Genomic DNA, 24,464 nt, shown 5'->3' on the forward strand with positions numbered 1-24,464 from the left:
TCACTGCACACTGTGAGCTTCTCACAACGTGCTTCAAAAGCTGCAATAAGTCAGATACTGCCCAACCTATTTCCTGGCTGGGGGACATCCAGCATTATCTAGCTCAGGGGGTGTCAAACCCTATTTCATTATGGGCCACATCAGCATTATGGTTGCCCTCAAAGGACCGGTTGTATCTGTAATACTAGATGTACAGAGCATCCCACCCCCCTTATATCAGATGTCAAGACCCCCCACCATCAGAAGTCACGAGTCCCCCACCCTCCCTTACATCACAATGCACCCCCTTACCTTGAAAATGGAAAAACACAAAGGGCGCACCAGCCTAGCGCATTACCTTTGCAACAATTTTAATAAAAAAAATATCTGTACATCATACTCACAGACGGGATGATTGTTCAGGCGTGATAAAATTATATATCTATATATATATATATATATATATATATATATATATATACTCAAGTCCACTAATTGTCCACACAGCATAGTCCACTGATCTGAAACAGTTGCAGGATCTAAATCTCCAAATGAAGCCAACGCATTTCGAGGGTGACCCCTCTTCATCAGAGCTCTGCATATATATGCATACATATCTACATATGGATATATAATATTATCACGCCTGAACAATCATCCCGTTTGTGAGTATGATGTACAGATATTCTTTTTTATTAAAATTGTTGCAAAGGTAATGTACTAGGCTGGTGCGCCCTCTGTATTTTTTCGTTTTAGAGTCCATTTGGGTTTCTCTGACCTGTTCTGGAGTGGCAGCACAGCCGTTTACAGCGGCTAAACAAGTGGAGTCACTCTTATAGAACAAGTCATTAACAACTCTCAAGCGCTGGAGTATTTATTCCTTTTTCTTGTTACCCCCCTTACCTTGTGCTGCTGCTAGGAAGAAGCTGGGAGTGGAGCTGAGAAGTAGAAAGTGCAGGGTCTGGAGGAGGACCAGAGTCAACTGCCGGAGACTGCTGAATGCTGAGACTAGGGAGGTAGAGATGATGGGGTGCTGAGGCTGCACAGAGAGGCGCAGGATCTGTAGGAGGAGTTCTGTCCTCCTCCCTTCTGCCAACTGCTGAGAAAAGGTGGGGGAAAAGACAAGGGGGGTGTCCCAGCTGCAGGAGAGGTGTAGCAGCCACATGAAATGGGCTGGCGGGCCTCATTCGGCTCGCAGGCCTTTTGTTTGACACGTGATCTGGCCGTTTCTTTCCCAGCCTGACTGTCCCCGGCCCAGCCCATTTCATTCAAAGTCTTTCAATCATGGAGGCTCAGCATCACATGTTGGCTTTACTATGCAAATTAAGTTTTGCCTAAGAACGCCCAATATTTTAGACGCTCCACCCATCAAGGCATTTTGATAATTGCATAACTCCTCCCAAGAGCCAGCCCACTGCTTGCAATAGGGCTGTGGACTCTTTTGAGAAGAACTGGGGCAGGGTGCTGTGATGTATTCAGGAAGCTACAGCATGTACAGCATACTGGCCCTTCAACCAGCCATGATCTGCCTGCATTGCTATAGAAAAGCACAGAGACACGGTGACGACATCATTGGATCTAAAATAAGGCATGTGATGAAAACATAAGGGGTTTTATTTAAAAAGGTCATCAGTGGGTTCATGAGGATGAAGGGAAGACAACTAACCAGAATAAATGTCAGATTTACAGCTCAGATATAGTGAATTGACATCAATGTTTCCATGAACATTATTTTTAGCAATAATGCCAACCAACAATTTCTTTAATTAGGATCTTGTTCTCACTGGATGGATCAAGATCTGAAGCAGCCAGATCAGATACCGCTGTATCTTAGAATTAATCACCTATCGTATATGTGCTGTTACTTAACCTTTTGCTGAGCACGTAAACGCATGTGTGTGGCGGGAAAGAAGGCGGGCTTTAACGCCCACGTGCCGCACGTGCATCCATGGGTGGAAGAGATTTCTGTGCTTAGAGCTCTCTCCCAGCACAGTGACTGAGCTATCCAACACAACTCCTAGTATCTAGTAATGATCAGGAGCCAGTGGGATCAGTTCCCTATCACGTGATTACTGTGATAGCGGAGGTATAAATTTTATTAATATTTATGTGGACGTTTCTTTAGGATGTATTTTTAATTAAATTGCCATTATGTCTCCCAGTGTCAGTTTACCTGTAATCGCTATGCACAGCGAATATTGCTTTAACTGGCATTGAGGAAAGACCCGTAGATGTGGAAATCTTCCATTAAATGTAGACTGCACGCTTCTTGTAGCCTGATCATCCCTATCGGCGGTGCCGGTCCGGATCTATAGCAGTGCAAGGAGAACTCCACTGCACAAATGTATATCAGCCAGCCGGGGCCCCGGTATTCACTGCGGAGATATGTTTGTGATGTGGAATTCTTATCATTTAAATCGGTAGTATACGCATTTTTTACTTTTACCTACAGGTAAGCCTATAATAAGGCTTACCTGTAGGTACAATTAATATCTCCTAAACCTGCACGATTTAGGAGATATTTGCCCTGCATACACAGCCTCTGACGCTAGCGGCGCATGCGCTCTGAAGGTCCGGCGGACCTTCAGAGTTCCTTGCCCGGCACTTGCCGGAAAGTGACTCCCGCGCGCATGCACGGGAGTGATGACAATGCGGCTCCGGCCACTCACAGCGCCGGAGCCGCCGAACCCGGAAGAGACGCCGAGGGAGCATGACAGCTCCCACAGTGGTGTCCGGAGGCCCGTGTCTGGGATTCGTTTTAAGGTAAGAATTTCATAATGAGCTAGTATGCGATGCATACTAGCTCATTATGCCTTTGTCTTGCAGGGTTTTTTAATAATATCTGCCCTTTACCAGGATTAATGACTGGCACCTTTCTGTCATATTTAATACATATGATTGAAATATTGCTGCTATTGTCTTTTGCAGATATATTAAAGTCCCATTCACTGGAACAATAGCATGATCACTATCAAATATGGTTTTTATGAACTATATTATATAGGATCCACTCTAACAGGTTACGATGAAAGTGCATGCTTGTGAATTAGCGTGGCCGAGTCCATGAGAATCTATGTGGCAGCCATGTTGCTTTGTTCACTTCACTTTGCAGTTAAGAGTCTCTGCACACGGCCGTGTTGTTCCATAAGCATTCACTCCTCTTTTCTATTGTACTTTTGAATGTATACATGTCTTTGATTGGTGGTCTTGAAGCCACTCCCTTATAACCACCTTCCTTTTGTTCTCTGGCTGTAAATAAACCTGAGCTCTCCTCTGTAGGACACAGAGAGATACTTCAGTTGGCATCGAATTGACTACAGCAAGCGTCTGTTTCTTTCTATGTCGCTAAGCGCTTGGCTAACCTTATACAAAAGAGCTGTACATTGTACTTTTCAGTACAACGGATTATTGGCATTTGGCACGTATTAATATTCACAAGTGCGCTTTTCAGCGCAGCGAAGTTTTCAACGCACCGAGCAAATTTCTATGCTCCAAGCTCCATTAATTTCCATGACATAGCCAATCACAGTGGTCAAATGATCAGACAGTTAAAGGGACTCTGGACAGGAGGTAAACAATAAAGCATAGCGCACTGGGACTGTTTACAAAAATTTTTTGAAATTTATTAACAGCATTGTAAAATCAGAAAGTTGCTGCAGATCTTTTACCAATATGAAGCTACGCTTAAAGTTCCTTTAACATGCAGGCCTGGGTTCTTCCATATTTAAAGGATAAGTTCATCTTCATGAAAAAAAAAAAAAAAATAATGCAAAAATATTTTTGTGGGAAAAACATAGGCATGTATTATGTTTTCACAGGAGCCTGCAGAGAATTGTACCACAGTCAGTGGATTGCAGGTGCAACGTCATGCTCCTGCACACTGTGCCCATACCCCTGTATAGAGCTGTAGGAAGAGTGAATGGATTATGAATGCACCGATCAGCCCATTGGTAGTCCATTGAGAACTACAAACCATCTGCCGCGGTGGCAGACAGGACTTGTAGTTTATTCATTCAGGGATCCCTGTGAATAAATGACACAGCTGTGCAGACAGAGCCCCACACAGCCATGTGGATTTCAAATGTGACAGTTGCTGTGGAGGAGAGGAACCCCTGTCCATTGTCATTGGGGGAGGGTGGCAGCTTTAGAGCTGTAGGAAGTGTGAATGGACTATGAATGCACCGATCAGCCCATTGGTAGTCCATTGAGAACTACAAGCCATCTGCTGCGGTGGCAGACAGGACTTGTAGTTTCTTCATTCACGGATCCCTGTAAATAAATGACACATCTGTGCCCACACAGCCATGCAGATTTCAAAATGTGACAGTTTCTGTGGAGGAGAGGAACCCCTGCCCATTGTCATAAGGGGAGGGGGGCAGCTTTAATATGTTACATATAACACCGAAATACGGGTGTAACATGTAACAAGTTCAAAAGGTGAACCTATCCTTAAGTGTCGGTCCACACTGATCCGACTCGAAGTCGCCCTGACTTCAGGCGACTAATGAAGTCGCCCGTGCACTTCGGCGCGGCTTGCAACGACTTCACATAATGGACTTTGCAAAAAAAAAGGTGCAGGAACCTTTTTCTAAGTCGGTTCCATTGCACAGCATGGAGCGCTACTTGTCAGGCGACCAAGTCGCCTGACAAGTCGGATCAGTGTGAACCGGCACTTAGGGTGAATTCACACTTACTGCTGTGACAGGAGTTTTGCTGAATTGCTGAAAAACACCTGTCACCACAAGGACAAACAGGAAACAATTGTTTCCTATGTGTCCTATTCACACAGCAACAAATGCATTTTATTGCAGTGCACCGTGTCGAATTGCATGGCAATATATGCCAATGGAGTGCATCGCGCTGCGGTACATTGCAATGAATGAAGTGTACGTTTTGTACACTTCAAATAAAGTCTATACATAACAACAAAAAAAAAGAGAGTCGAGTGACATGCCGAATCGCACACCCCACTGCCCCTATCGCAGCCAGCAATGGAGACCTGTTGAAGCAGTAAAGTGCTCCCGCAGGTCTCTGTTGATGTGTGAATGGAGCCTTAAAGCAGCCTTTCTCAATATTGTTAACATAAAGGAACCCTTAAAAAAATTCCGGTCTCAAGGAACCCATGATAATAATTGCTATATCTACAGCTCCCGACAATGTTCCTGACATTTGTGGTCATTGGGAGGACTCCCCATTTATAGATAGCTAAAAAAGATCATTGGTGCCAGTGGTTATTTGTCAGAGAAGCAGAAACTGCCCATTAGCAACCTCTGAAGGAACCCTGGCTAAGAAAGGCCTCTTTCACACGGAGCGGACCGTATTGCGATCCGCTCCGGCACTTTTTTTTTTTTGCGGATGATATACCGACATAATGTAGGTCTATGGGATTGCAGATGCCAGAGGATGACACCGCTGACATCCGATTTTGCTTCTTTTCCATTTTTTAAACGGAAGAAAAATAGGATTCTGTTCCATTCCAAAAAACGGAACAGAACTGAAAGGACGCAAATCAGATGTCAGCAGATGGTCATCCTCTGACATCCGCAATGCCATAGACATGCATTATGTCCGTATATCACCCGCAAACGGATGGGGTGATATACGGACATACGGAACGCCCGTGTGAAAGAGGCCAAAGGCTGCTTTAAAGCGTTTACTAATATCAGGTCACAATCAAAAATATGCATGTTAACCACTAGGGGGCTACAGCTTGGCAGATGGAACCCAACCCCCTGCAGTGTACCATTGATGCCATCTTGTAAAATATTATTGCTGTAAACTCAGTCCATTAAGGAGCTTTTTTTTTTTTTTTTTTTACTGGACTCCTCTTGTGACATCTAGGAGGGTCCTTGTCATGTGAAGAGCCCCTTTGCTTTCTTCTTCTTGGGTTTGGATACCGTAGATTGGGAGCGTTGAGTCAAAGACATTACATCAGCCAGAGGAACCTGCAAGGAGCATAAAAGATCGAATGAGTGGCAGCCAATGTAAGACGTGTAGATGATGGAATTCCATATCTTCATATAAAAGACATTCTGTATAGTATATTATTGTCTTTACACATATAAGGTCCCTATCTCACGTAATAGGCCTAATTAGGACAGGAGCCAATTAACCTACCAGCATGTCTTTAGAGTTAGGCAGGAAACGGGAGTACCCAAAGCTAACTCATGCAAGGGAGAACATGCAAACTCCAGTCAGTGTTCTATTGGGATTCAAACTGAGGACCCAGTGCTGCATGGCAGAAATGGTAACCACTAAGCTGCTGCCCTATCCCACCTAATCCATTGTGCTGCCCCATACCACCTAAACCACCGAGCTGCCCTATCCCACCTAAACCACTGTGCTGCCCTATCCCACCTAAACCACTGAGCTGCCCTATCCCACCTAAACCACTGTGCTGCCCTATCCCACCTAAACCACTGTGCTGCCCTATCCCACCTAAACCACCGAGCTGCCCTATCCCACCTAAACCACTGTGCTGCCCTATCCCACCTAAACCACTGAGCTGCCCTATCCCACCTAAACCACTGTGCTGCCCTATCCCACCTAATCCATTGTGCTGCCCCATACCACCTAAACCACCGAGCTGCCCTATCCCACCTAAACCAGTGTGCTGCCCTATCCCACCTAAACCACCGAGCTGCCCTATCCCACCTAAACCACTGTGCTGCCCTATCCCACCTAAACCATTGTGCTGCCCTATCCCACCTAAACCACTGTGCTGCCCTATCCCACCTAAACCACTGAGCTGCCCTATCCCACCTAAACCACTGTGCTGCCCAATCCCACCTAAACCACTGAGCTGCCCCTATCCCACCTAAACCACTGTGCTGCCCTATCCCACCTAAACCACTGTGCTGCCCTATCCCACCTAAACCACTGTGCTGCCCTATCCCACCTAAACCACTGTGCTGCCCTATCCCACCTAAACCATTGTGCTGTCCTATCCCACCTAAACCACTGTGCTGCCCTATCCCACCTAAACCACTGTGCTGCCCTATCACACCTAAACCACTGTGCTGCCCTATCCCACCTAAACCACTGTGCTGCCCTATCCCACCTAAACCACTGAGCTGCCCTATCCCACCTAAACCACTGTGCTGCCCTATCCCACCTAATCCATTGTGCTGCCCCATACCACCTAAACCACCGAGCTGCCCTATCCCACCTAAACCAGTGTGCTGCCCTATCCCACCTAAACCACTGTGCTGCCCAATCCCACCTAAACCACTGAGCTGCCCCTGTGACGAATACGGGTATCAGACCCCTGGCCTTCTCATCCACCTCGTGACCAAAGACCAAGCAATCTCACACCCTGCCGTCACTTGTGTAACAATGCCACTCTCAGCTGCGCCCAGCACACAGATTGTCCAGCTTGCGGGACCACAATCTAGATGCCAGCAGACTGAGAGCGATTGTCACCGGGTTAATTAAACGATTAACCCTTTCACTGCCACCACCGCTACGTTTCAGCTTAGCGGATGCTCCTGATTTCACAAATATCAATTATGACTTTAGAATAACCGTCTGTAACACACACTGTCACCTGACAAGAATGTTTCAGATAGGTTAGCCTAAACAGTACAAATATCAATTATGACTTTAAAATAACTGTCTATAACACACAATAGCGCACTTCAGGAGGCAGGGTTTGTTTGGGTCAAGTTGCGTTTAAGAGCTTAGAGACAAAAGTTAACACTTTTCAAAATAAGGTTTAATTATAAGAAAGGTTTTAAAATTGGTGCGAATAAAAATATTTACAGAAAAATGGGTTACAAAGAAATGGAGACACAATATACAGCAATTTTAGAAAAAGGAGAATAAAAGAATGAAAATACTTGCATTAAAACAGTCCTAGTATTACCTTAAGTTTCAGAGTTGAACAGGTATGTTTGGTTCTTCTTGGGGCGGTGTTATGCCATCGATCTTAGGATGAGAACTGAGCTCTCTATCCGTTCCTGCCTTTTTCCCTGACTCTCCAGGGGGTGTCACCAGAAGTACTTAGCCAATTGGCTCTGAGTCTATAAACCTCTAAATGACCGCCCGCTTTGACAGATTAATAAAAGCACTCATATCTTCAATTATGAAACGGTTACACGCTTGAAACCGATATTTTATGGTACGTTTTTGAATGTCCTATCTTTAGACACTAAACATGGGGTATTTCGGACTAACATCTGCCCTGTACGCCCTTGGATCGCTAGCTTGCCTTTCCTCGGCATGACGGTGTCCGTGCTTAGACTTAATTCGATTGGTATTTTATGGGGCACCCAAATATCTACTTTTTGTTAACATGTTATGTTTGGTTAAAAAGATATGATTTGAGCCCGGATTGTGAGATGTAAGTTAACAATTTGGCTTGGAGAATGTACAAAGCAATTTCCCTGGACATCTAATCTGACCCCCTGCTGTCCTCGCAGACACAACTCCTGCTTGGTCAAAGCTTGTGTATAGTAAAGGTGTGAAAAATGTCAGCCTAGCAGGAACCTGGTGAGGGAGTGCCTTTTGGTTCCTCTGATTAGAAAAAGGTGGGGGCTACTTCGCTCAAGGAGCCTGGGTCACTACACAAAATGGACGTTGAGAGGACAAGATGGTGTCCGAACGCTCAACACCATTACACCTCCCCTTCTTGTGGGTGCATAGGAGGGGAAGCACAATTCCCCTTCCGACGCACCCGTTTCCTGCAGCTCGGCTTGACGTGACAACCCATCAGCGTTGCCATGGGTGCTACCTTTCTTCTGCTGGGTGACAGAGGCTACTCCCCTGGGGAGCAGCTTCCGGCTCAAATAGAGGATGAGAGTTTCCTCTCCTTTAGCATCCCTCCGGCCTAGGGCTGCATCTGGCCCAAAGGTAATGGCATAGGGTGGTGCCGGGACTGGGCATTTAAATTCCGGGCCCCATGTCCCAGGTGCACGGGCCAGTACCTCCGTCAGGGCCGGACGGTCCTTCTGCCACACTGGCGCTAAGGATGCCAGTTTAACCAGGATACCATTGGTTAGGCCAGTCACGGGTTCAGTTGAGCCACTCTCGTCGCATCCCAGCATCCTCCTGTGGCCAGCTGTACCCAGGAATGACGTAACCAAAGTTGGGGTTTGAGGAGTAGGCCAAGACCTGGTATCCTCAGTTCCAGATCTCTGTGTGCCTACTCCTCCCTGCTTTTCCCAGTACAAAACCGCTGACAGGTCCATCTGACAGTTACTATGCAGAACTGTCAAACTAGGCCGTGCCAGAACGTTTGGGACTGTGGACAAGAGCTCTGGGTGTTCCACCCAGACAGGGCCAAACACTACCAGGCCCCTAAAGCAGGCCATTGCACCAGGTTTGACCTCTCCCCGTGGATCACACGTGACCCTTAGGGAGGTGTCTGATGCGTTCCCAACCCCATCTAGCACTGCCGTAGACGCAGTTAAGCCACATGGGTTGGGGAAGGCTGGCTTGTCCTGAGCCTTCCAGGTTAGAAGGTTTGGTCCACGCCCCCTGCTCAGGTTCAGGATGGTTAGACAGCGGGCACCAGCCAGCTGCTTTAACACCACATGGTTCCTGGGCATGGGGTAGGCCACAATCGCAGGGCTGACGTTCAGCCTGCTAAAGGCTCCACAAAGCCTTCTCTCTGTCTCCTGTTCCCCATCGGCCTGCACCTCCTGTGAGACAGGAGAGGTCGCGGGTATGGGGGAAGCGGACACCCAGGCACCCATCTCGTGGACGTCAGGGTGTGTCCTCCCAGGGTCTCCAATATCTCTGATGCGGCATGCAGTAAGCCCTGCCAGCAGCATAGATACCTGGAGGGGGAAGGGGGGCTTTAGCTGAAGACCCAAACCCACTCCCTGAGTGTCAGCGACCGCTAACAGGACACCTGTCTTTCCCAGTTCAGGTGTACTAACTCTGTCCCTGGCATGTGCTGGGCTAGGATGCTGTGTGAGGATCAGGTCAAGCCACAAACCCTGGTGCTTCACTCCAGGCCCTGCCCGCCTGATCTCACAGAGATCCTTACAAAACAGATCATGTGACACCTTCAATACTTGTCTGTGAGGTTGACTGGACACAATGAACAGCTGTTTAACCCCTTCAGTCTCCAGGCCTCTTGCCTGTTGTCCTGTCACACCTATCTGCCCATTGTCCCAGTCAAGCTGGTGTTTACTCATCACAGCTGGGGGCCTTTCAGCTCCAGTCCTAAGTGATTGGATAGCCTGGTCGATCCGCAGTGCTGCCTGACAGGCAGTACTATAAGTCCCAGCAAGCTGTCCTGTGGCGAACAAAGACAGCTGCTGAGGCCTAACAGAGGTGGAGTCCACTGGGTCAGAACAAGGAGAGGACATAGAGACCTCCTCCTGGTGCTCTGCGACCAGGGCCTGCATCTCCCCTGCCTTTGCCACACTGCGATGGACCACCAACATTGACAAAACATATTTAGCATTATCATCATTTCCATCAACATTATCAGCAACATCATTTCCAGCATTATTAGCATCAACATTTTCATCATCAACATTTCCATCATTAATATCAGCATCATCAACATTATTTGCATCATCATTAGCATTACTACAGCATACCCCTGGTAACTTCACAGGCAAGAGGGCCTCCTTTCCTTCTTCAAAAGATGGAAGACCTGGTAATTCAACACTACCCTTCCCCTCCCCCTCCCTCTGTCCATCCATAGGTTGCCCAGACATTAAACCAATATCTGCACACAGTACCTTTTCAAGTCCAGAGAGTTCCGTGGAGGCATCGAGGGTGCCTTTAGCAGGGGTGTAGTAAGAAACAAGGGTGCCTAGGTCGGCACCCAACAAAACATCTGTGGGGATTTCTTCAGAGACTCCCACCTCCCTCATCCCACTCCCAGCACCCCAATCAAGGAAAACACGGGCACGGGGTACCTGTGAGCGGGTCCCCCCAACTCCAGTGAGGGTAAAAAACTTTCCAGGGATGATGTCCCTTCTTCTTACCATTTCTGGTTTCACCAGGGTGACTTCAGCTCCTGTGTCCCGGAAACCAGTGACAGTCCGGTTGCCCACGGTGACGGGCTGCAAGTTGGCGGCGGTCACCCGGGATTTCCTGCGGACAAACAGCACGGAGGAAGAGTTGCTGGCCTGCTGACCAGGTGATGTCATCTGCTTCTGCTCAGGACACTGTGTCCTGAGATGTCCCGCTTTTCCACATGTGTAGCATCTGCGGGTGTCAGTTGTAGGGAAGGTGACACCAGGAACTGCAGGGGCTGGTTGCTGGTGAACGTGACTCCTAGGTGCAGGAGGTGTTTCCATGTGCGATTTCCCTCCTTTCGCGCCATACAGAGGAGCCTTGCGATGGTCAGACACCCGAGTGTGGATGTAGGCATCTGCCACTTCTGCTGCTTCTTGGGCAGAAGCTGGCTTTCGTTCCAGCACAAACTGTCTGACGTCTGTAGGACAGATGTGCAACAATTGATCTCCAATCATGAGATCCTCCAGGGACTCAAACGTAATGGCCTTCAAGCCCTTAGTCCACTGACGGAACGTGGTGCGTAAGCGGCTTACCACATCCATATATGAGTCCCCAGGTCCCTTTTGCAGGGACCTAAATCGCTTCCGGTACACTTCCGGGGTTAACTGGTACTTTTGGGTGATTGCAGCCTTGATGGCCTCATAATCACCATCCTGTTCCGTTGGCAATTCGACGTAAGCGTCCAGGGCCTTGCCTCGCAGCCCTGGCGTCAGGTACCGAGCCCATTGGGCTTGGGGCAACTGGTACTGACGGCAAGTCTTTTCAAACGACAGCAGGTACACATCAATGTCACTGTCCTTTTCCATGACTGGAAATTTGGCTGCCGGGCTCACAAGCAAAGAGGTGTCCCTGTGCTCTAGGGATCCGAGGTTCTGAGCCTGGGGCTGCGGCGGGAGCTTAGCCATCTCCAGTTCATGCCGACGATTAGCCTCCCTCTGTGCATCCTCTCTCTCAGCCCGGCGCTCTGCAGCCTCTCTCGCAGCCCTGCGCTCTGCTCTCTCAGCCTCTCTTTCAGCCTGGCGTTCTAGAAACTGCAGGTAAGCCATAGGATCCATCTCCTTGACACGTTGCAGCGTTTCCTGCATTAGAGGAGAGTCTATGCTGGCTGCAGGCAAGCTGGGGCTGGTCTGCACATGCTGTGGAGTGGCGGTGACATCCAGTGGTATTCCAGTGTCAGTCTCTGCTGGCCCATCCTGCGCAGCCGTGCCTGAATCACTGGGCTCTGAAGAAATGGAAGCCTCTTCCTCTGGTTCCGCCAGATGTCGGCTTGCCTGCATATCATACTCCTGCAGGGCATGAATCATTACTTCCCGAGTTTTGCCACTGACGTCAAGTCCTTTTGATGTGCACTCCGTAGCAAGTTCATTTTTGTTCATTTTTCTATATTCCGATAAACCAGGCATGTTTGCAAGCAGAAAAGATAGAACAGAAAGCAAAGATAGGAAGGAGCTGTAGAAAGTAGAGATTGCTGTGTGTCTCTTTTCAAAAAACAAAAATATGCACCAGTTTGTCTCTAAGGACTGCTTTCCTCAACCGTTACAATCCTTCAGTGCAGAGCTAATTCCTAACAGTGCACTGAATGCTCTTAAATGCAAGACTATCCCACGTACGCTGCCAGCCAATATGTGACGAATACGGGTATCAGACCCCTGGCCTTCTCATCCACCTCGTGACCAAAGACCAAGCAATCTCACACCCTGCCGTCACTTGTGTAACAATGCCACTCTCAGCTGCGCCCAGCACACAGATTGTCCAGCTTGCGGGACCACAATCTAGATGCCAGCAGACTGAGAGCGATTGTCACCGGGTTAATTAAACGATTAACCCTTTCACTGCCACCACCGCTACGTTTCAGCTTAGCGGATGCTCCTGATTTCACAAATATCAATTATGACTTTAGAATAACCGTCTGTAACACACACTGTCACCTGACAAGAATGTTTCAGATAGGTTAGCCTAAACAGTACAAATATCAATTATGACTTTAAAATAACTGTCTATAACACACAATAGCGCACTTCAGGAGGCAGGGTTTGTTTGGGTCAAGTTGCGTTTAAGAGCTTAGAGACAAAAGTTAACACTTTTCAAAATAAGGTTTAATTATAAGAAAGGTTTTAAAATTGGTGCGAATAAAAATATTTACAGAAAAATGGGTTACAAAGAAATGGAGACACAATATACAGCAATTTTAGAAAAAGGAGAATAAAAGAATGAAAATACTTGCATTAAAACAGTCCTAGTATTACCTTAAGTTTCAGAGTTGAACAGGTATGTTTGGTTCTTCTTGGGGCGGTGTTATGCCATCGATCTTAGGATGAGAACTGAGCTCTCTATCCGTTCCTGCCTTTTTCCCTGACTCTCCAGGGGGTGTCACCAGAAGTACTTAGCCAATTGGCTCTGAGTCTATAAACCTCTAAATGACCGCCCGCTTTGACAGATTAATAAAAGCACTCATATCTTCAATTATGAAACGGTTACACGCTTGAAACCGATATTTTATGGTACGTTTTTGAATGTCCTATCTTTAGACACTAAACATGGGGTATTTCGGACTAACATCTGCCCTGTACGCCCTTGGATCGCTAGCTTGCCTTTCCTCGGCATGACGGTGTCCGTGCTTAGACTTAATTCGATTGGTATTTTATGGGGCACCCAAATATCTACTTTTTGTTAACATGTTATGTTTGGTTAAAAAGATATGATTTGAGCCCGGATTGTGAGATGTAAGTTAACAATTTGGCTTGGAGAATGTACAAAGCAATTTCCCTGGACATCTAATCTGACCCCCTGCTGTCCTCGCAGACACAACTCCTGCTTGGTCAAAGCTTGTGTATAGTAAAGGTGTGAAAAATGTCAGCCTAGCAGGAACCTGGTGAGGGAGTGCCTTTTGGTTCCTCTGATTAGAAAAAGGTGGGGGCTACTTCGCTCAAGGAGCCTGGGTCACTACACAAAATGGACGTTGAGAGGACAAGATGGTGTCCGAACGCTCAACACCATTACAGCCCCTATCCCACCTAAACCACTGTGCTGCCCTATCCCACCTAAACCACTGTGCTGCCCTATCCCACCTAAACCACTGTGCTGCCCTATCACACCTAAACCACCGAGCTGCCCTATCCCACCTAAACCACTGTGCTGTCCTATCCCACCTAAACCACTGAGCTGCCCTATCCCACCTAAACCACTGAGCTGCCCTATCCCACCTAAACCACTGTGCTGTCCTATACCACCTAAACCACTGAGCTGCCCTATCCCACCTAAACCACTGTGCTGCCCTATCCAACCTAAACCACTGATCTGCCCTATCCCACCTAAACCACTGTGCTGCCCAATCCCACCTAAACCACTGAGCTGCCCCTATCCCACCTAAACCACTGTGCTGCCCTATCCCACCTAAACCACTGTGCTGCCCTATCCCACCTAAACCACTGTGCTGCCCTATCCCACCTAAACCACTGTGCTGCCCTATCCCACCTAAACCATTGTGCTGTCCTATCCCACCTAAACCACTGTGCTGCCCTATCCCACCTAAACCACTGTGCTGCCCTATCCCACCTAAACCACTGAGCTGCCCTATCCCACCTAAACCACTGTGTTGCCCTATCCCACCTAAACCACTGAGCTGCCCTATCCCACCTAAACCACTGTGTTGCCCTATCCCACCTAAACCACTGTGCTGCAGTGTTAATTTTGGCATCAAATTTCAATTTAGTTTTAGTCTTAGGACTAAAATGGCATTTTAGTTTTAGTCCCATTTTAGTCTTCTGAAAGTGTTTTAGTTTTAGTCGTATTTAGTCGACTAAAACTCCAGTATATTTTAGTCAAATAAAACGTCCTACATTTTAGTCGACTAAAACGTCCTACATTTTAGTCGACTAAAACTCATTTTAGTCATCTATAATCAAATGGGTGTAGTTCAATTGTAATTTGTAATGCATTATTTAAGCATTTCTCTACAATTTCCAAACTCATTATATACTACTGCTGGTCCTGGAGTGAAAAATCTAATATGTTATTATTTATGCTTTGAGCATGCACCAGTGTTAATTTTTGGTAGCAAATTTCGATTTAGTTTTAGTTATAGTCTTTTGACTAAAATGCCATTTTAGTTTTAGTCGTATTTTAGTCTTAAGACTAAAATGCCATTTTAGTTTTAGTCGTATTTTAGTCATCTGAATTGTGTTAGTCGACGAAAACGTTTTAGTCGGTTTTAGTCGACGAAATTAACACTGCTGTGCTGCCCTATCCCACCTAAACCACTGTGCTGTCCTATCCCACCTAAACCACCGAGCTGCCCTATCCCACCTAAACCACTGTGCTGCCCTATCCCACCTAAACCACCGAGCTGCCCTATCCCACCTAAACCACTGTGCTGCCCTATCCCACCTAAACCACTGTGCTGTCCTATCCCACCTAAACCACTGTGCTGTCCTATCCCACCTAAACCTCTGTGCTGTCCTATCCCACCTAAACCACCGAGCTGCCCTATCCCACCTAAACCACTGTGCTGCCCTATCCCACCTAAACCACTGTGCTGCCCTATCCCACCTAAACCACTGAGCTGCCCTATCCCGCAATATTGATACTATAAGAGAACAGAACTTTGTGGCAGACATAGTTCACTTGGTCTTTACCCACTTGCTGACGTTATACGGCAAAGTGGCTCTCCTGTGCCGAATCAGGTGCCTAGTACGTGATTCGGCATGTCAGGGTAGGGGGGCGCGTGCGCTGCTTCTGCTATGATAAGTCACAGCAAAAGCTGATCTGAGGGTGCCGGCCAATGGATGACTGCTGGCACCTGCTGATGGGCAATGAGAACGACAGAACTGAGCTCTGCCCTAGATGTTTAATCCCTTCCCAGCCAGTGTCATTAGTACAGTGACAGTGCATATTTTTGGCACTGATCTCTGTATTAGTATTATTGTTTCCCACAAAGTGTCAGATTGTGTGCCGCAATATCACAGTCCAACTATAATTCGCGGATCACCAGTATGAAAAAATTAATTAATAAAAATGTATTATCATTACCAGTATATATCCTGTAGTTTGTAGACGCTATAATGTTTGTGCAAATCAATCAGTATATGCTGGGCTATACATACATGAAATACATATTGGCCTAAATTCATGACGAAATTCGTTTTTTTACATTTTTTTTATTGAATGATTTATAGCAGAAAGTAAAAAATATTGTTTTTTTGTCAAACTTGTCATTCTTTTTTTGTATATAGCGCAAAAAATAAAAAAAAATGTAGTGGTGATCAAATACCACCAAAAGAAAGCTCTATTTGTGGGGAAACAAGGACACAATGTACAGTGTTGCATGACCACGCAATTGTCAGTTAAAGTAACACAGTGCCAGTGGTGTATTTTGGTTTTGTGATGCCCTAGGCAAGACTAAAATTGGGCGCCCCCCCCTCCTCCTTTGTACATTTGCCCCACCCCTTCCAGTTTAAGGGATGTGATTTGCTCCAAAATTGAAGGACTCTTAAGTCCCAGCAAGGACCCCTGAGATCTCACGAGGGGGGGGGGGGGGGGGAAGAAAGAGAAAGGGTGGTGGGAGAGAGGGGGGGGTGATGGGAGAGAGAGAGCGTGGTGGAAGAGAGAGAGAAAGAGGTTGGTGGGAGAGAGGGGGGATGAGAGAGAGAGGGGGGATGAGAGAGGGTGGGGATGAGAGAGGGTGGGGGGTAAGAGAGAGGAAGGGGAGTGAGAGAGGGGGGTGAGAGAAAGAGGGAGGGTGGAAGAGAGAGAGAGGGGGGGGGGTGGGAGAGAGAGGAAGAAGGGAGTGGGATAAGGGCCGGCTTTAGGTGTTAAAGCGCCCTGTGCGAGCTGATCCTGTGGCGCCCCCACCAGCGCCCTGCACATTTTTTCTTGCACTTTTTTTGCACTTCATTTGACTTTTCTTTTTTATGATCACTACAAACTTAGCCCCCCTTACATTAGAGACCCTCCTTACATCAGAGACCCCCAACGGAGCCCCCCTTACAACAGAAACCCCCACACAGAGCACCCTTACAGCAGAGACCCCCCAGCCCCCACAAAGAGCCCCCTTTACATCAGAGACCCCCCACACAAAGCCCCCTTACATCCAGAGACCCCAACACAGAGCCCCCTTACATCAGAGACCATCCCCACAGAGCCCCCCTTACATCAGAGACCATCCCCACAGAGCCCCCCTTACATCAGAGCCCCTCCACACAGAGCTCCCCTTACATCAGAGCCCCCCACATCAGAGCCCTCCCACACAGAGCACCCCTTACATCAGAGAACCCCCCTTACATCAGAAACCCCCACACAGAGCCCCCTTACATCAGAGACCCCCACACAGAGCCCCCTTACATCAGAGACCCCCCTCACAGAGCTCCCTTACACCAGAGACCCCCCACACAGAGCCCCCTTACATCAAAGACCCCCCACACAAAGCCCCCTTTACATCAGAGACCCCCCACACAGAGCCCCCTTACATCAGAGACCCCCCACACAAAGCCCCCTTACTTTAGAGACCCCTCACATCAGAGACCCCAACACAGAGCCCCCTTACACCAGAGACCATCCCCACAGAGCCCCCCTTACATCAGAGCCCCCCCCCATAGAGCTCCCCTTACATCAGAGCCCCTCCACACAGAGCTCCCCTTACATCAGAGCCCCCCACATCAGAGCCCTCCCACACAGAGCCCCCTTACATCAGAGACCCCCCACACAGAGCCCCCTTACATCAGAGACCCCCACACAGAGCCCCCTTACATCAGAGACCCCCACACAGAGCCCCCTTACATCAGAGACCCCCCACACCAAAGACCCCCCCACACAAAGCCCCCTTTACATCAGAGACCCCCCACACAGAGCCCCCCCCCTTACATTTGATGCAGGAGAGAGCTTACTTACCTTAGTATGGAGGCTTACCACGATAAGAAGGGGTGGGAGGAGGAGAAGGGGCGGGAGGAGAAGGGGCGGGAGGAGGGGGAGCCGACGATCTCTCCTCTGGCGTCCCTGGCCTGGAGAGGAGGGGATCTGTCAGTGGCGGGCACTGGCCGCGGATCTGAGGCTGAGTTGTGTGTGATACACAGCTCAGCCCTGCAGCTATAGAAGAAGACACCAGCACAGCCGCACAGCGGGAGGTAAGCGGCGGCCGTGGCCTGTGTTAACCCTCTCCATGCCGCGGTCGCCGCTTACCTCCCACTGTGCGGCCTGATCATGTACGAGCTGCGATGGCCGCACGGCGCCCCTTTTGCCCATGGCGCCCTGTGCGGCCGCACAGCTCGCACACCCCAAAGGCCGGCCCTGAGTGGGAGAGAGAGGGAGGTGGGGGGAGCTCTAGGCATGGAGGAGGAGGAGGAAGTTAAATCCTCCTCCACTTTGAATTATGGGCAGGGCCAGGGAGTCACGGCCTGGACGCCACTGGTTGCTAGACGCCAGGCAGCTCTAGCAACCAGTGGCCAATAGAGTCTCAGATGGAGGCGGAAGCTGCTATTTGTTGGCCTAGGCCAAAATACAGCACTTCACAGTGCTGTATAGCAAAAAAGGTGCTTGGTCATAAAGGGGGGTAAGTCTTCTGGGGTTAAAGTGGTTACTAACCCAAAGATTTAGTTTGTGCTCTGCTCTTCTGCCCTTCTGTAAGCAGTTCCATGCCATAGTGTGGAAATTTACAGACAGCAAAGTTCCCTACACACCCGCTTCCTTTTTTTTTAACAAAACCCCAAATGACGGTGAAATGTACATGAAGTCTGCGGTGAGATATCTAGTTAATGCGGCATTGGCAATGTGAAAAACCTCGACTGCACCTCCCTTGGCACAATGGTTTTGGAAGATTGAGGACATCCGTCATATGGAAAGCCTGACGAGTGCCTTGAATGGTACAGAAGAGAACTGTAACAGAACTTGGTATTACTGACTCTAGTATACTTTACTCAGTTGAATTTGAACGCATCCTTGCAGCCCAGTCACCGGGTCTACCCCCACAGAAAAGAAATAGAAGGGAGTGATCGCAGTGCATGTTACACATAAACATGTGGTGCCCCAGGAATGATGCCACCGGAAAGATACCCCAGAGGCTTATAGTCCCTATCTCAGCTAACAAGCTGGTTGGGAGCAGGTACCTCCCTTATCCATTCCTCCTTGGAACCTACTACTTGTCTTGCTGTTACTTTACTTACCTTTTCCTTTCTCCATCCTTCATGTCCACCCCCTACCCAGAGTTGTATAAAGTACTTGAAACCCATACTTGAGTAAAAGTACAAGTGCTCGATCAAAAAGTGACTTGAGTAGAAGTGGAAGTGCTCAATCAAAAAGTGACTTGAGTAGAAGTACTAAAGTATTCAACATTTTTTGTACTTAAGTATTGCAAGTAGTTTTTTTTTAAATTTTGCTACTCAAGTACTGAAAGTAAAAGTACAAGTACTGTGTTATGTAGTTATTAAAGAAAGAAGTCAAAAGTTTGAACATCATATTGTTTTTTATTATTTCAAATGTAGCTTTTATTTATACATACAGTAGCATTTATTTTAGTATGTGCTGATAATACACATGTTTTTGAGCTTCATGAAACCTGCCATCTACTGTTCTGGCAGTGGTAATTTTTATAATTGTAACGAGTAACTATGCAGCACAAAAAAAAAATTATCGGAGTAGAAGTATTGAAATAATCGAAAAAATGTAGTGAAGTAAAAGTAGAAGTAGGAGAAAAAAATTCTACTCTAGGAAAGTACAGATACCGCCTTTCGGTACTTAAGTACAGTAGTGAAGTAGTTCTACTTTGTTACTATACATCTCTGAAGATACCCCAGAGGCTTATAGTCTCTATCTCAGCTAACAAGCTGGTTGGGAGCAGGTACCACCCTTATCCATTCCTCCTTGGAATCTACTACTTGTCATGTTGTTACTTTACTTACCTTTTCCTTTCTCCATCCTTCACGTCCACCCCCTACCCCATTCTCCACCCCCCCCCCCTTTTACCTTAAAGTGTAACTCCACTTTTGTTGAGAAAAAACATTCCTCTGGGTGATCTCGGTACATTGCAAGGATTTTAACAAACTTTGATGCACATTCCTACCTTTTAGTATTCTGAAGAAATCCCCGTTTGTTCCTCTGTGCTGAGTGGGTCAAATGGGAGTGGTTTCATAATTATCTATCAGCTGTGGCAGCTGCAGGGCTCTAATGAGGAAAGCTGCTGGGCCTGCATCCCTTTAGACGTGTTCCTATCAGGAGTATTTCACCGAAAAACTGGATTTTTAACTTACCGTAAAATCTATTTCTCTTAGGTTCATTGAGGGACGCAGTCCTCTGATGCATATCAGTAGGATTATTCCACCCCCTACAGGAGTAGGACACTAGACTATGGGCAGTCCCTGGGGGTATACCCTCTCTCTTCCTGCATAGGATGTCAGTTTTGTATCAAAGCAGTGTCAGAGAAAACAACACCAACCCACTCAAAAAAAAATAGAGGGCGGGTACTGCGTCCGTCTTAAAGCGGAGTTCCACCCTGGAATACTTTTTTTAATAAAAATACCCCCCGGGACAGTCAGGGCTAGTACATTCCACAACGCCTCTTCTTTTTATTCAGTTTTAGATTGGGGTGGTTGCCATTTGCTTGGACAAAGGATAACATTAACCACTTAATCCCCGGAAGATTTTACCCCCTTCCTGACCAGAGCTTTTTTTGCGATTCGGCACTGCGTGACTTTAACGGACAATTGCGCGGTCGTGCGATGCTGTACCTAAGCGAATTTGACGTCCTTTTTTTCCCACAAACAGAGCTTTCTTTTGGTGGTATTTGATCACCTGTGCGATTTTTACTTTTTGCGCTATAAACAAAAAAAGATCGTAAATTTTGCAAAAATTACAATATTTTTCACATTTTTTTATATGAAATTCCCCCCAAAAAAATGTAAAAATCAAAATTTTTTAACATTTTTGGCCAATTTGTTTTCTGCTACATATGTTTGGTAAAAAAAAAAATCGCAAAAAACATATTTTGATTGGTTTGCGCAAAAGTTATTGCGTTTACTAACTAAGGGAAAGATTTCTGTCATTTTTGGTGTTTTTTTTTTTTAACGCGTAATGGCGGGGATCTGCGATTTTTTTGCGGTACTGCGACATTGCGGCGGACAGATCGGACCCTTGACTGACATTTTTGACACCTTTGGGGTTACCAGTGACATTACTGCAGTAATCAGTGCTATACATATGCACTGTTACTGCAAAATGACACTGGCAGGGAAGGGGTTAACTTTATTGGGGAAGGAGGGGTTAAGTGTGTCCCTAGGGGCGTGCTTCTTACTGTGATTGGACATGGCTACTGGTGTAGGAACAGTGATCAACGGTCCTACATAGTAGAACCGTATGATCACCATTCCTACACAGGGGAGAATGACAGGCGGCTCGTTTACATCAGCCGCCTGCCTTTCTCCCTTCACGGAGTACGATCGCGAGTGACCGGCGGGTCCGCCGGTCACACGCACGGACTTCCCAGGGAACGAGCTGGGGCGGGCGCGCGCCTCCGCGGGCGTGCGCTCACCCGCTATTGGCTCACAAGGAAGTGACAGACTAGTGACGTACCGGTATGTCACTTTGCCTGGCTGGGGCTGACCGCCGCAGTATATGTACTTGCGGTGGTCGGCAACCGGTTAACATTTAGGTTATCTCACTCGGCACCCAGGAGATCTATAAACGCAATATAAACACATCTTTCTTGTGAGAGGAGATTTAAAATAATCTACACACCCAGCAACTTGGCTATGTTTAGAATTCACTGAGCATTGTGCTAGGCCCGGTCAATCAGGTTTACCGATTTTCCCCATTTTTTTTTTTTTATCCTGAGCGCAGTGACCTGACAAGCCAATACAGTGAGAGTTAGGGAGGTCATACGGGACAGCGGCAGGCAACAGATCAAAGCATCCTCCAGGTCAGTGTATCCCAGGTATGGTTTACTGGTGATCAGCAGTGAACACAGAAAAGTATTACAGCTTAAAGTAGAGGTAAATCCGATATGTAGGACAATAAAGCAAGCCATAGATTATGCAATTTTCTTTCCTTCAAACACGGGTTAATGGAAAGAAAACAGCTCGATTCCACCATCAACACGGTCAGCGTTGATGAGGGAATCATCCCCCTGCGCTTTTGTATTCTGACAGCAGGAGGTTTCCTTGCTGTCAGAATACGGTGATCACTGCTGGAGGTTTCCCTGCTGTCAGAATACAATCATCACTGCTGGAGGTTTCCCTGCTGTCAGAATACAATGATCGCTGCTGGAGGTTTCCCTGCTGTCAGAATACGGTGATCGCTGCTGGAGGTTTCCCCGCTGTCAGAATACAATGATCACTGCTGGAGGTTTCCCTGCTGTCAGAATACGGTGATCACTGCTGGAGGTTTCCCTGCTGTCAGAATACAATGATCACTGCTGGAGGTTTCCCTGCTGTCAGAATATAGTGGTCACTGCTGGAGGTTTCCCTGCTGTCAGAATACAGTGATCACTGCTGGAGGTTTCCCTGCTGTCAGAATACAATGATCACTGCTGGAGGTTTCCCTGCTGTCAGAATACAATCATCACTGCTGGAGGTTTCCCTGCTGTCAGAATACAATGATCGCTGCTGGAGGTTTCCCTGCTGTCAGAATACGGTGATCGCTGCTGGAGGTTTCCCCGCTGTCAGAATACAATGATCACTGCTGGAGGTTTCCCTGCTGTCAGAATACGGTGATCACTGCTGGAGGTTTCCCTGCTGTCAGAATACAATGATCACTGCTGGAGGTTTCCCTGCTGTCAGAATATAGTGGTCACTGCTGGAGGTTTCCCTGCTGTCAGAATACAGTGATCACTGCTGGAGGTTTCCCTGCTGTCAGAATACAATGATCACTGCTGGAGGTTTCCCTGCTGTCAGAATACAATGATCACTGCTGGAGGTTTCCCTGCTGTCAGAATACAATGATCACTGCTGGAGGTTTCCCTGCTGTCAGAATATAGTGGTCACTGCTGGAGGTTTCCCTGCTGTCAGAATACAGTGATCACTGCTGGAGGTTTCCCTGCTGTCAGAATATAGTGGTCACTGCTGGAGGTTTCCCTGCTGTCAGAATACAGTGATCACTGCTGGAGGTTTCCCTGCTGTCAGAATACAATGATCACTGCTGGAGGTTTCCCTGCTGTCAGAATACAGTGATCACTGCTAGAGGTTTCCCTGCTGTCAGAATACAATGATCACTGCTGGAGGTTTCCCTGCTGTCAGAATATAGTGGTCACTGCTGGAGGTTTCCCTGCTGTCAGAATACAGTGATCACTGCTGGAGGTTTCCCTGCTGTCAGAATACAGTGATCACTGCTGGAGGTTTCCCTGCTGTCAGAATACAGTGATCACTGCTGGAGGTTTCCCTGCTGTCAGAATATAGTGGTCACTGCTGGAGGTTTCCCTGCTGTCAGAATACAGTGATCACTGCTGGAGGTTTCCCTGCTGTCAGAATACAGTGATCACTGCTGGAGGTTTCCCTGCTGTCAGAATACAGTGATCACTGCTGGAGGTTTCCCTGCTGTCAGAATATAGTGGTCACTGCTGGAGGTTTCCCTGCTGTCAGAATACAGTGATCACTGCTGGAGGTTTCCCTGCTGTCAGAATATAGTGGTCACTGCTGGAGGTTTCCCTGCTGTCAGAATACAGTGATCACTGCTGGAGGTTTCCCTGCTGTCAAAATACAATGATCACTGTTTGTGGCTAGAACTGGCGGCAGTGATTGCATGATAAAAACCTGACCTGCCCATATGGATCGAAATTCAGCTGCTTCTTGGTGAACCGTCCGAATTTCGATTGGTCTATGGCTGGCCTTAGTTTGTTAAAGCACTGTGTGTCAGACACAGGTTATTTATTACTGCTACTATTATTGATATAATGCGGACAATTTATGGAGTGCTTTACACACACACATACATATATACAGTATATATATATATCTATCTATCTTTATTAGGGATCAACCGATTATCGGCAAAGCCGATATATCGAGGGGCCGATCTGCACTTTCCCCGATATATCGGAATCGGCCCCGGAGGTTACCGATATTGCCGATATTTCGGAAAGTGCTTGTACTGGAGTGATGGCTGCAGCTAGAGACATCACCCCGATACCGCCATCCATAGTTGACGGTCGGCTGTCTTGTAATGACAACTGATGGGGCTGAGAAGCCGCTCGGCTGTAATTACAAGGAGCGGGAGGGGACGTCCCCCCCCCCCTCTCCCGCTGCCTTCCGCGTCTCGCCCGGGTCTCCCCTCCCACTGGGAGACCCGGGCAACCAGCCTGCACTGCCGCCGAAAAGAGAAGACCCGATCAAACTCGCATTTGGCTCTGATCGGGTCTCCACGAAAAAAGCCGGAAGTGATGTCGTGACTCGGCACCAAATTAAAAAAAAATTACAGCATTCAAAACAGCCAAACTTGGCGTTTTGATTGCTTTTAAGTGCAGAGGAGGAGTTTTTAGACCCCCCCAGATCCCTCCACAAGAGTAAATGTCAAAAAATACATTTTTTTTT

General features: G+C 47.5%; 1 protein-coding gene across 3 annotated transcripts in view; it reads right to left on the bottom strand.

The window, feature by feature from the left end:
- Positions 1-5,659: 5,659 nt before the first annotated feature.
- The window catches only part of NHEJ1 (non-homologous end joining factor 1), a 269,454-nt gene continuing 250,649 nt past the window's right edge, over positions 5,660-24,464 (bottom strand). For all 3 annotated transcript variants that reach the window (XM_082260111.1, XM_082260112.1, XM_082260113.1), the window contains exon 8: positions 5,660-5,924. In XM_082260111.1, coding sequence (XP_082116237.1) covers positions 5,832-5,924 — 93 coding nt within the window. In that variant the 3' untranslated portion in view covers positions 5,660-5,831. The remainder of the gene's footprint in view (positions 5,925-24,464) is intronic.

This window comes from Pelophylax lessonae (genome assembly GCF_965119305.1).
Source record: "Pelophylax lessonae genome assembly, chromosome: 6".
NCBI classification, from domain to species: Eukaryota; Metazoa; Chordata; class Amphibia; order Anura; family Ranidae; genus Pelophylax; species Pelophylax lessonae.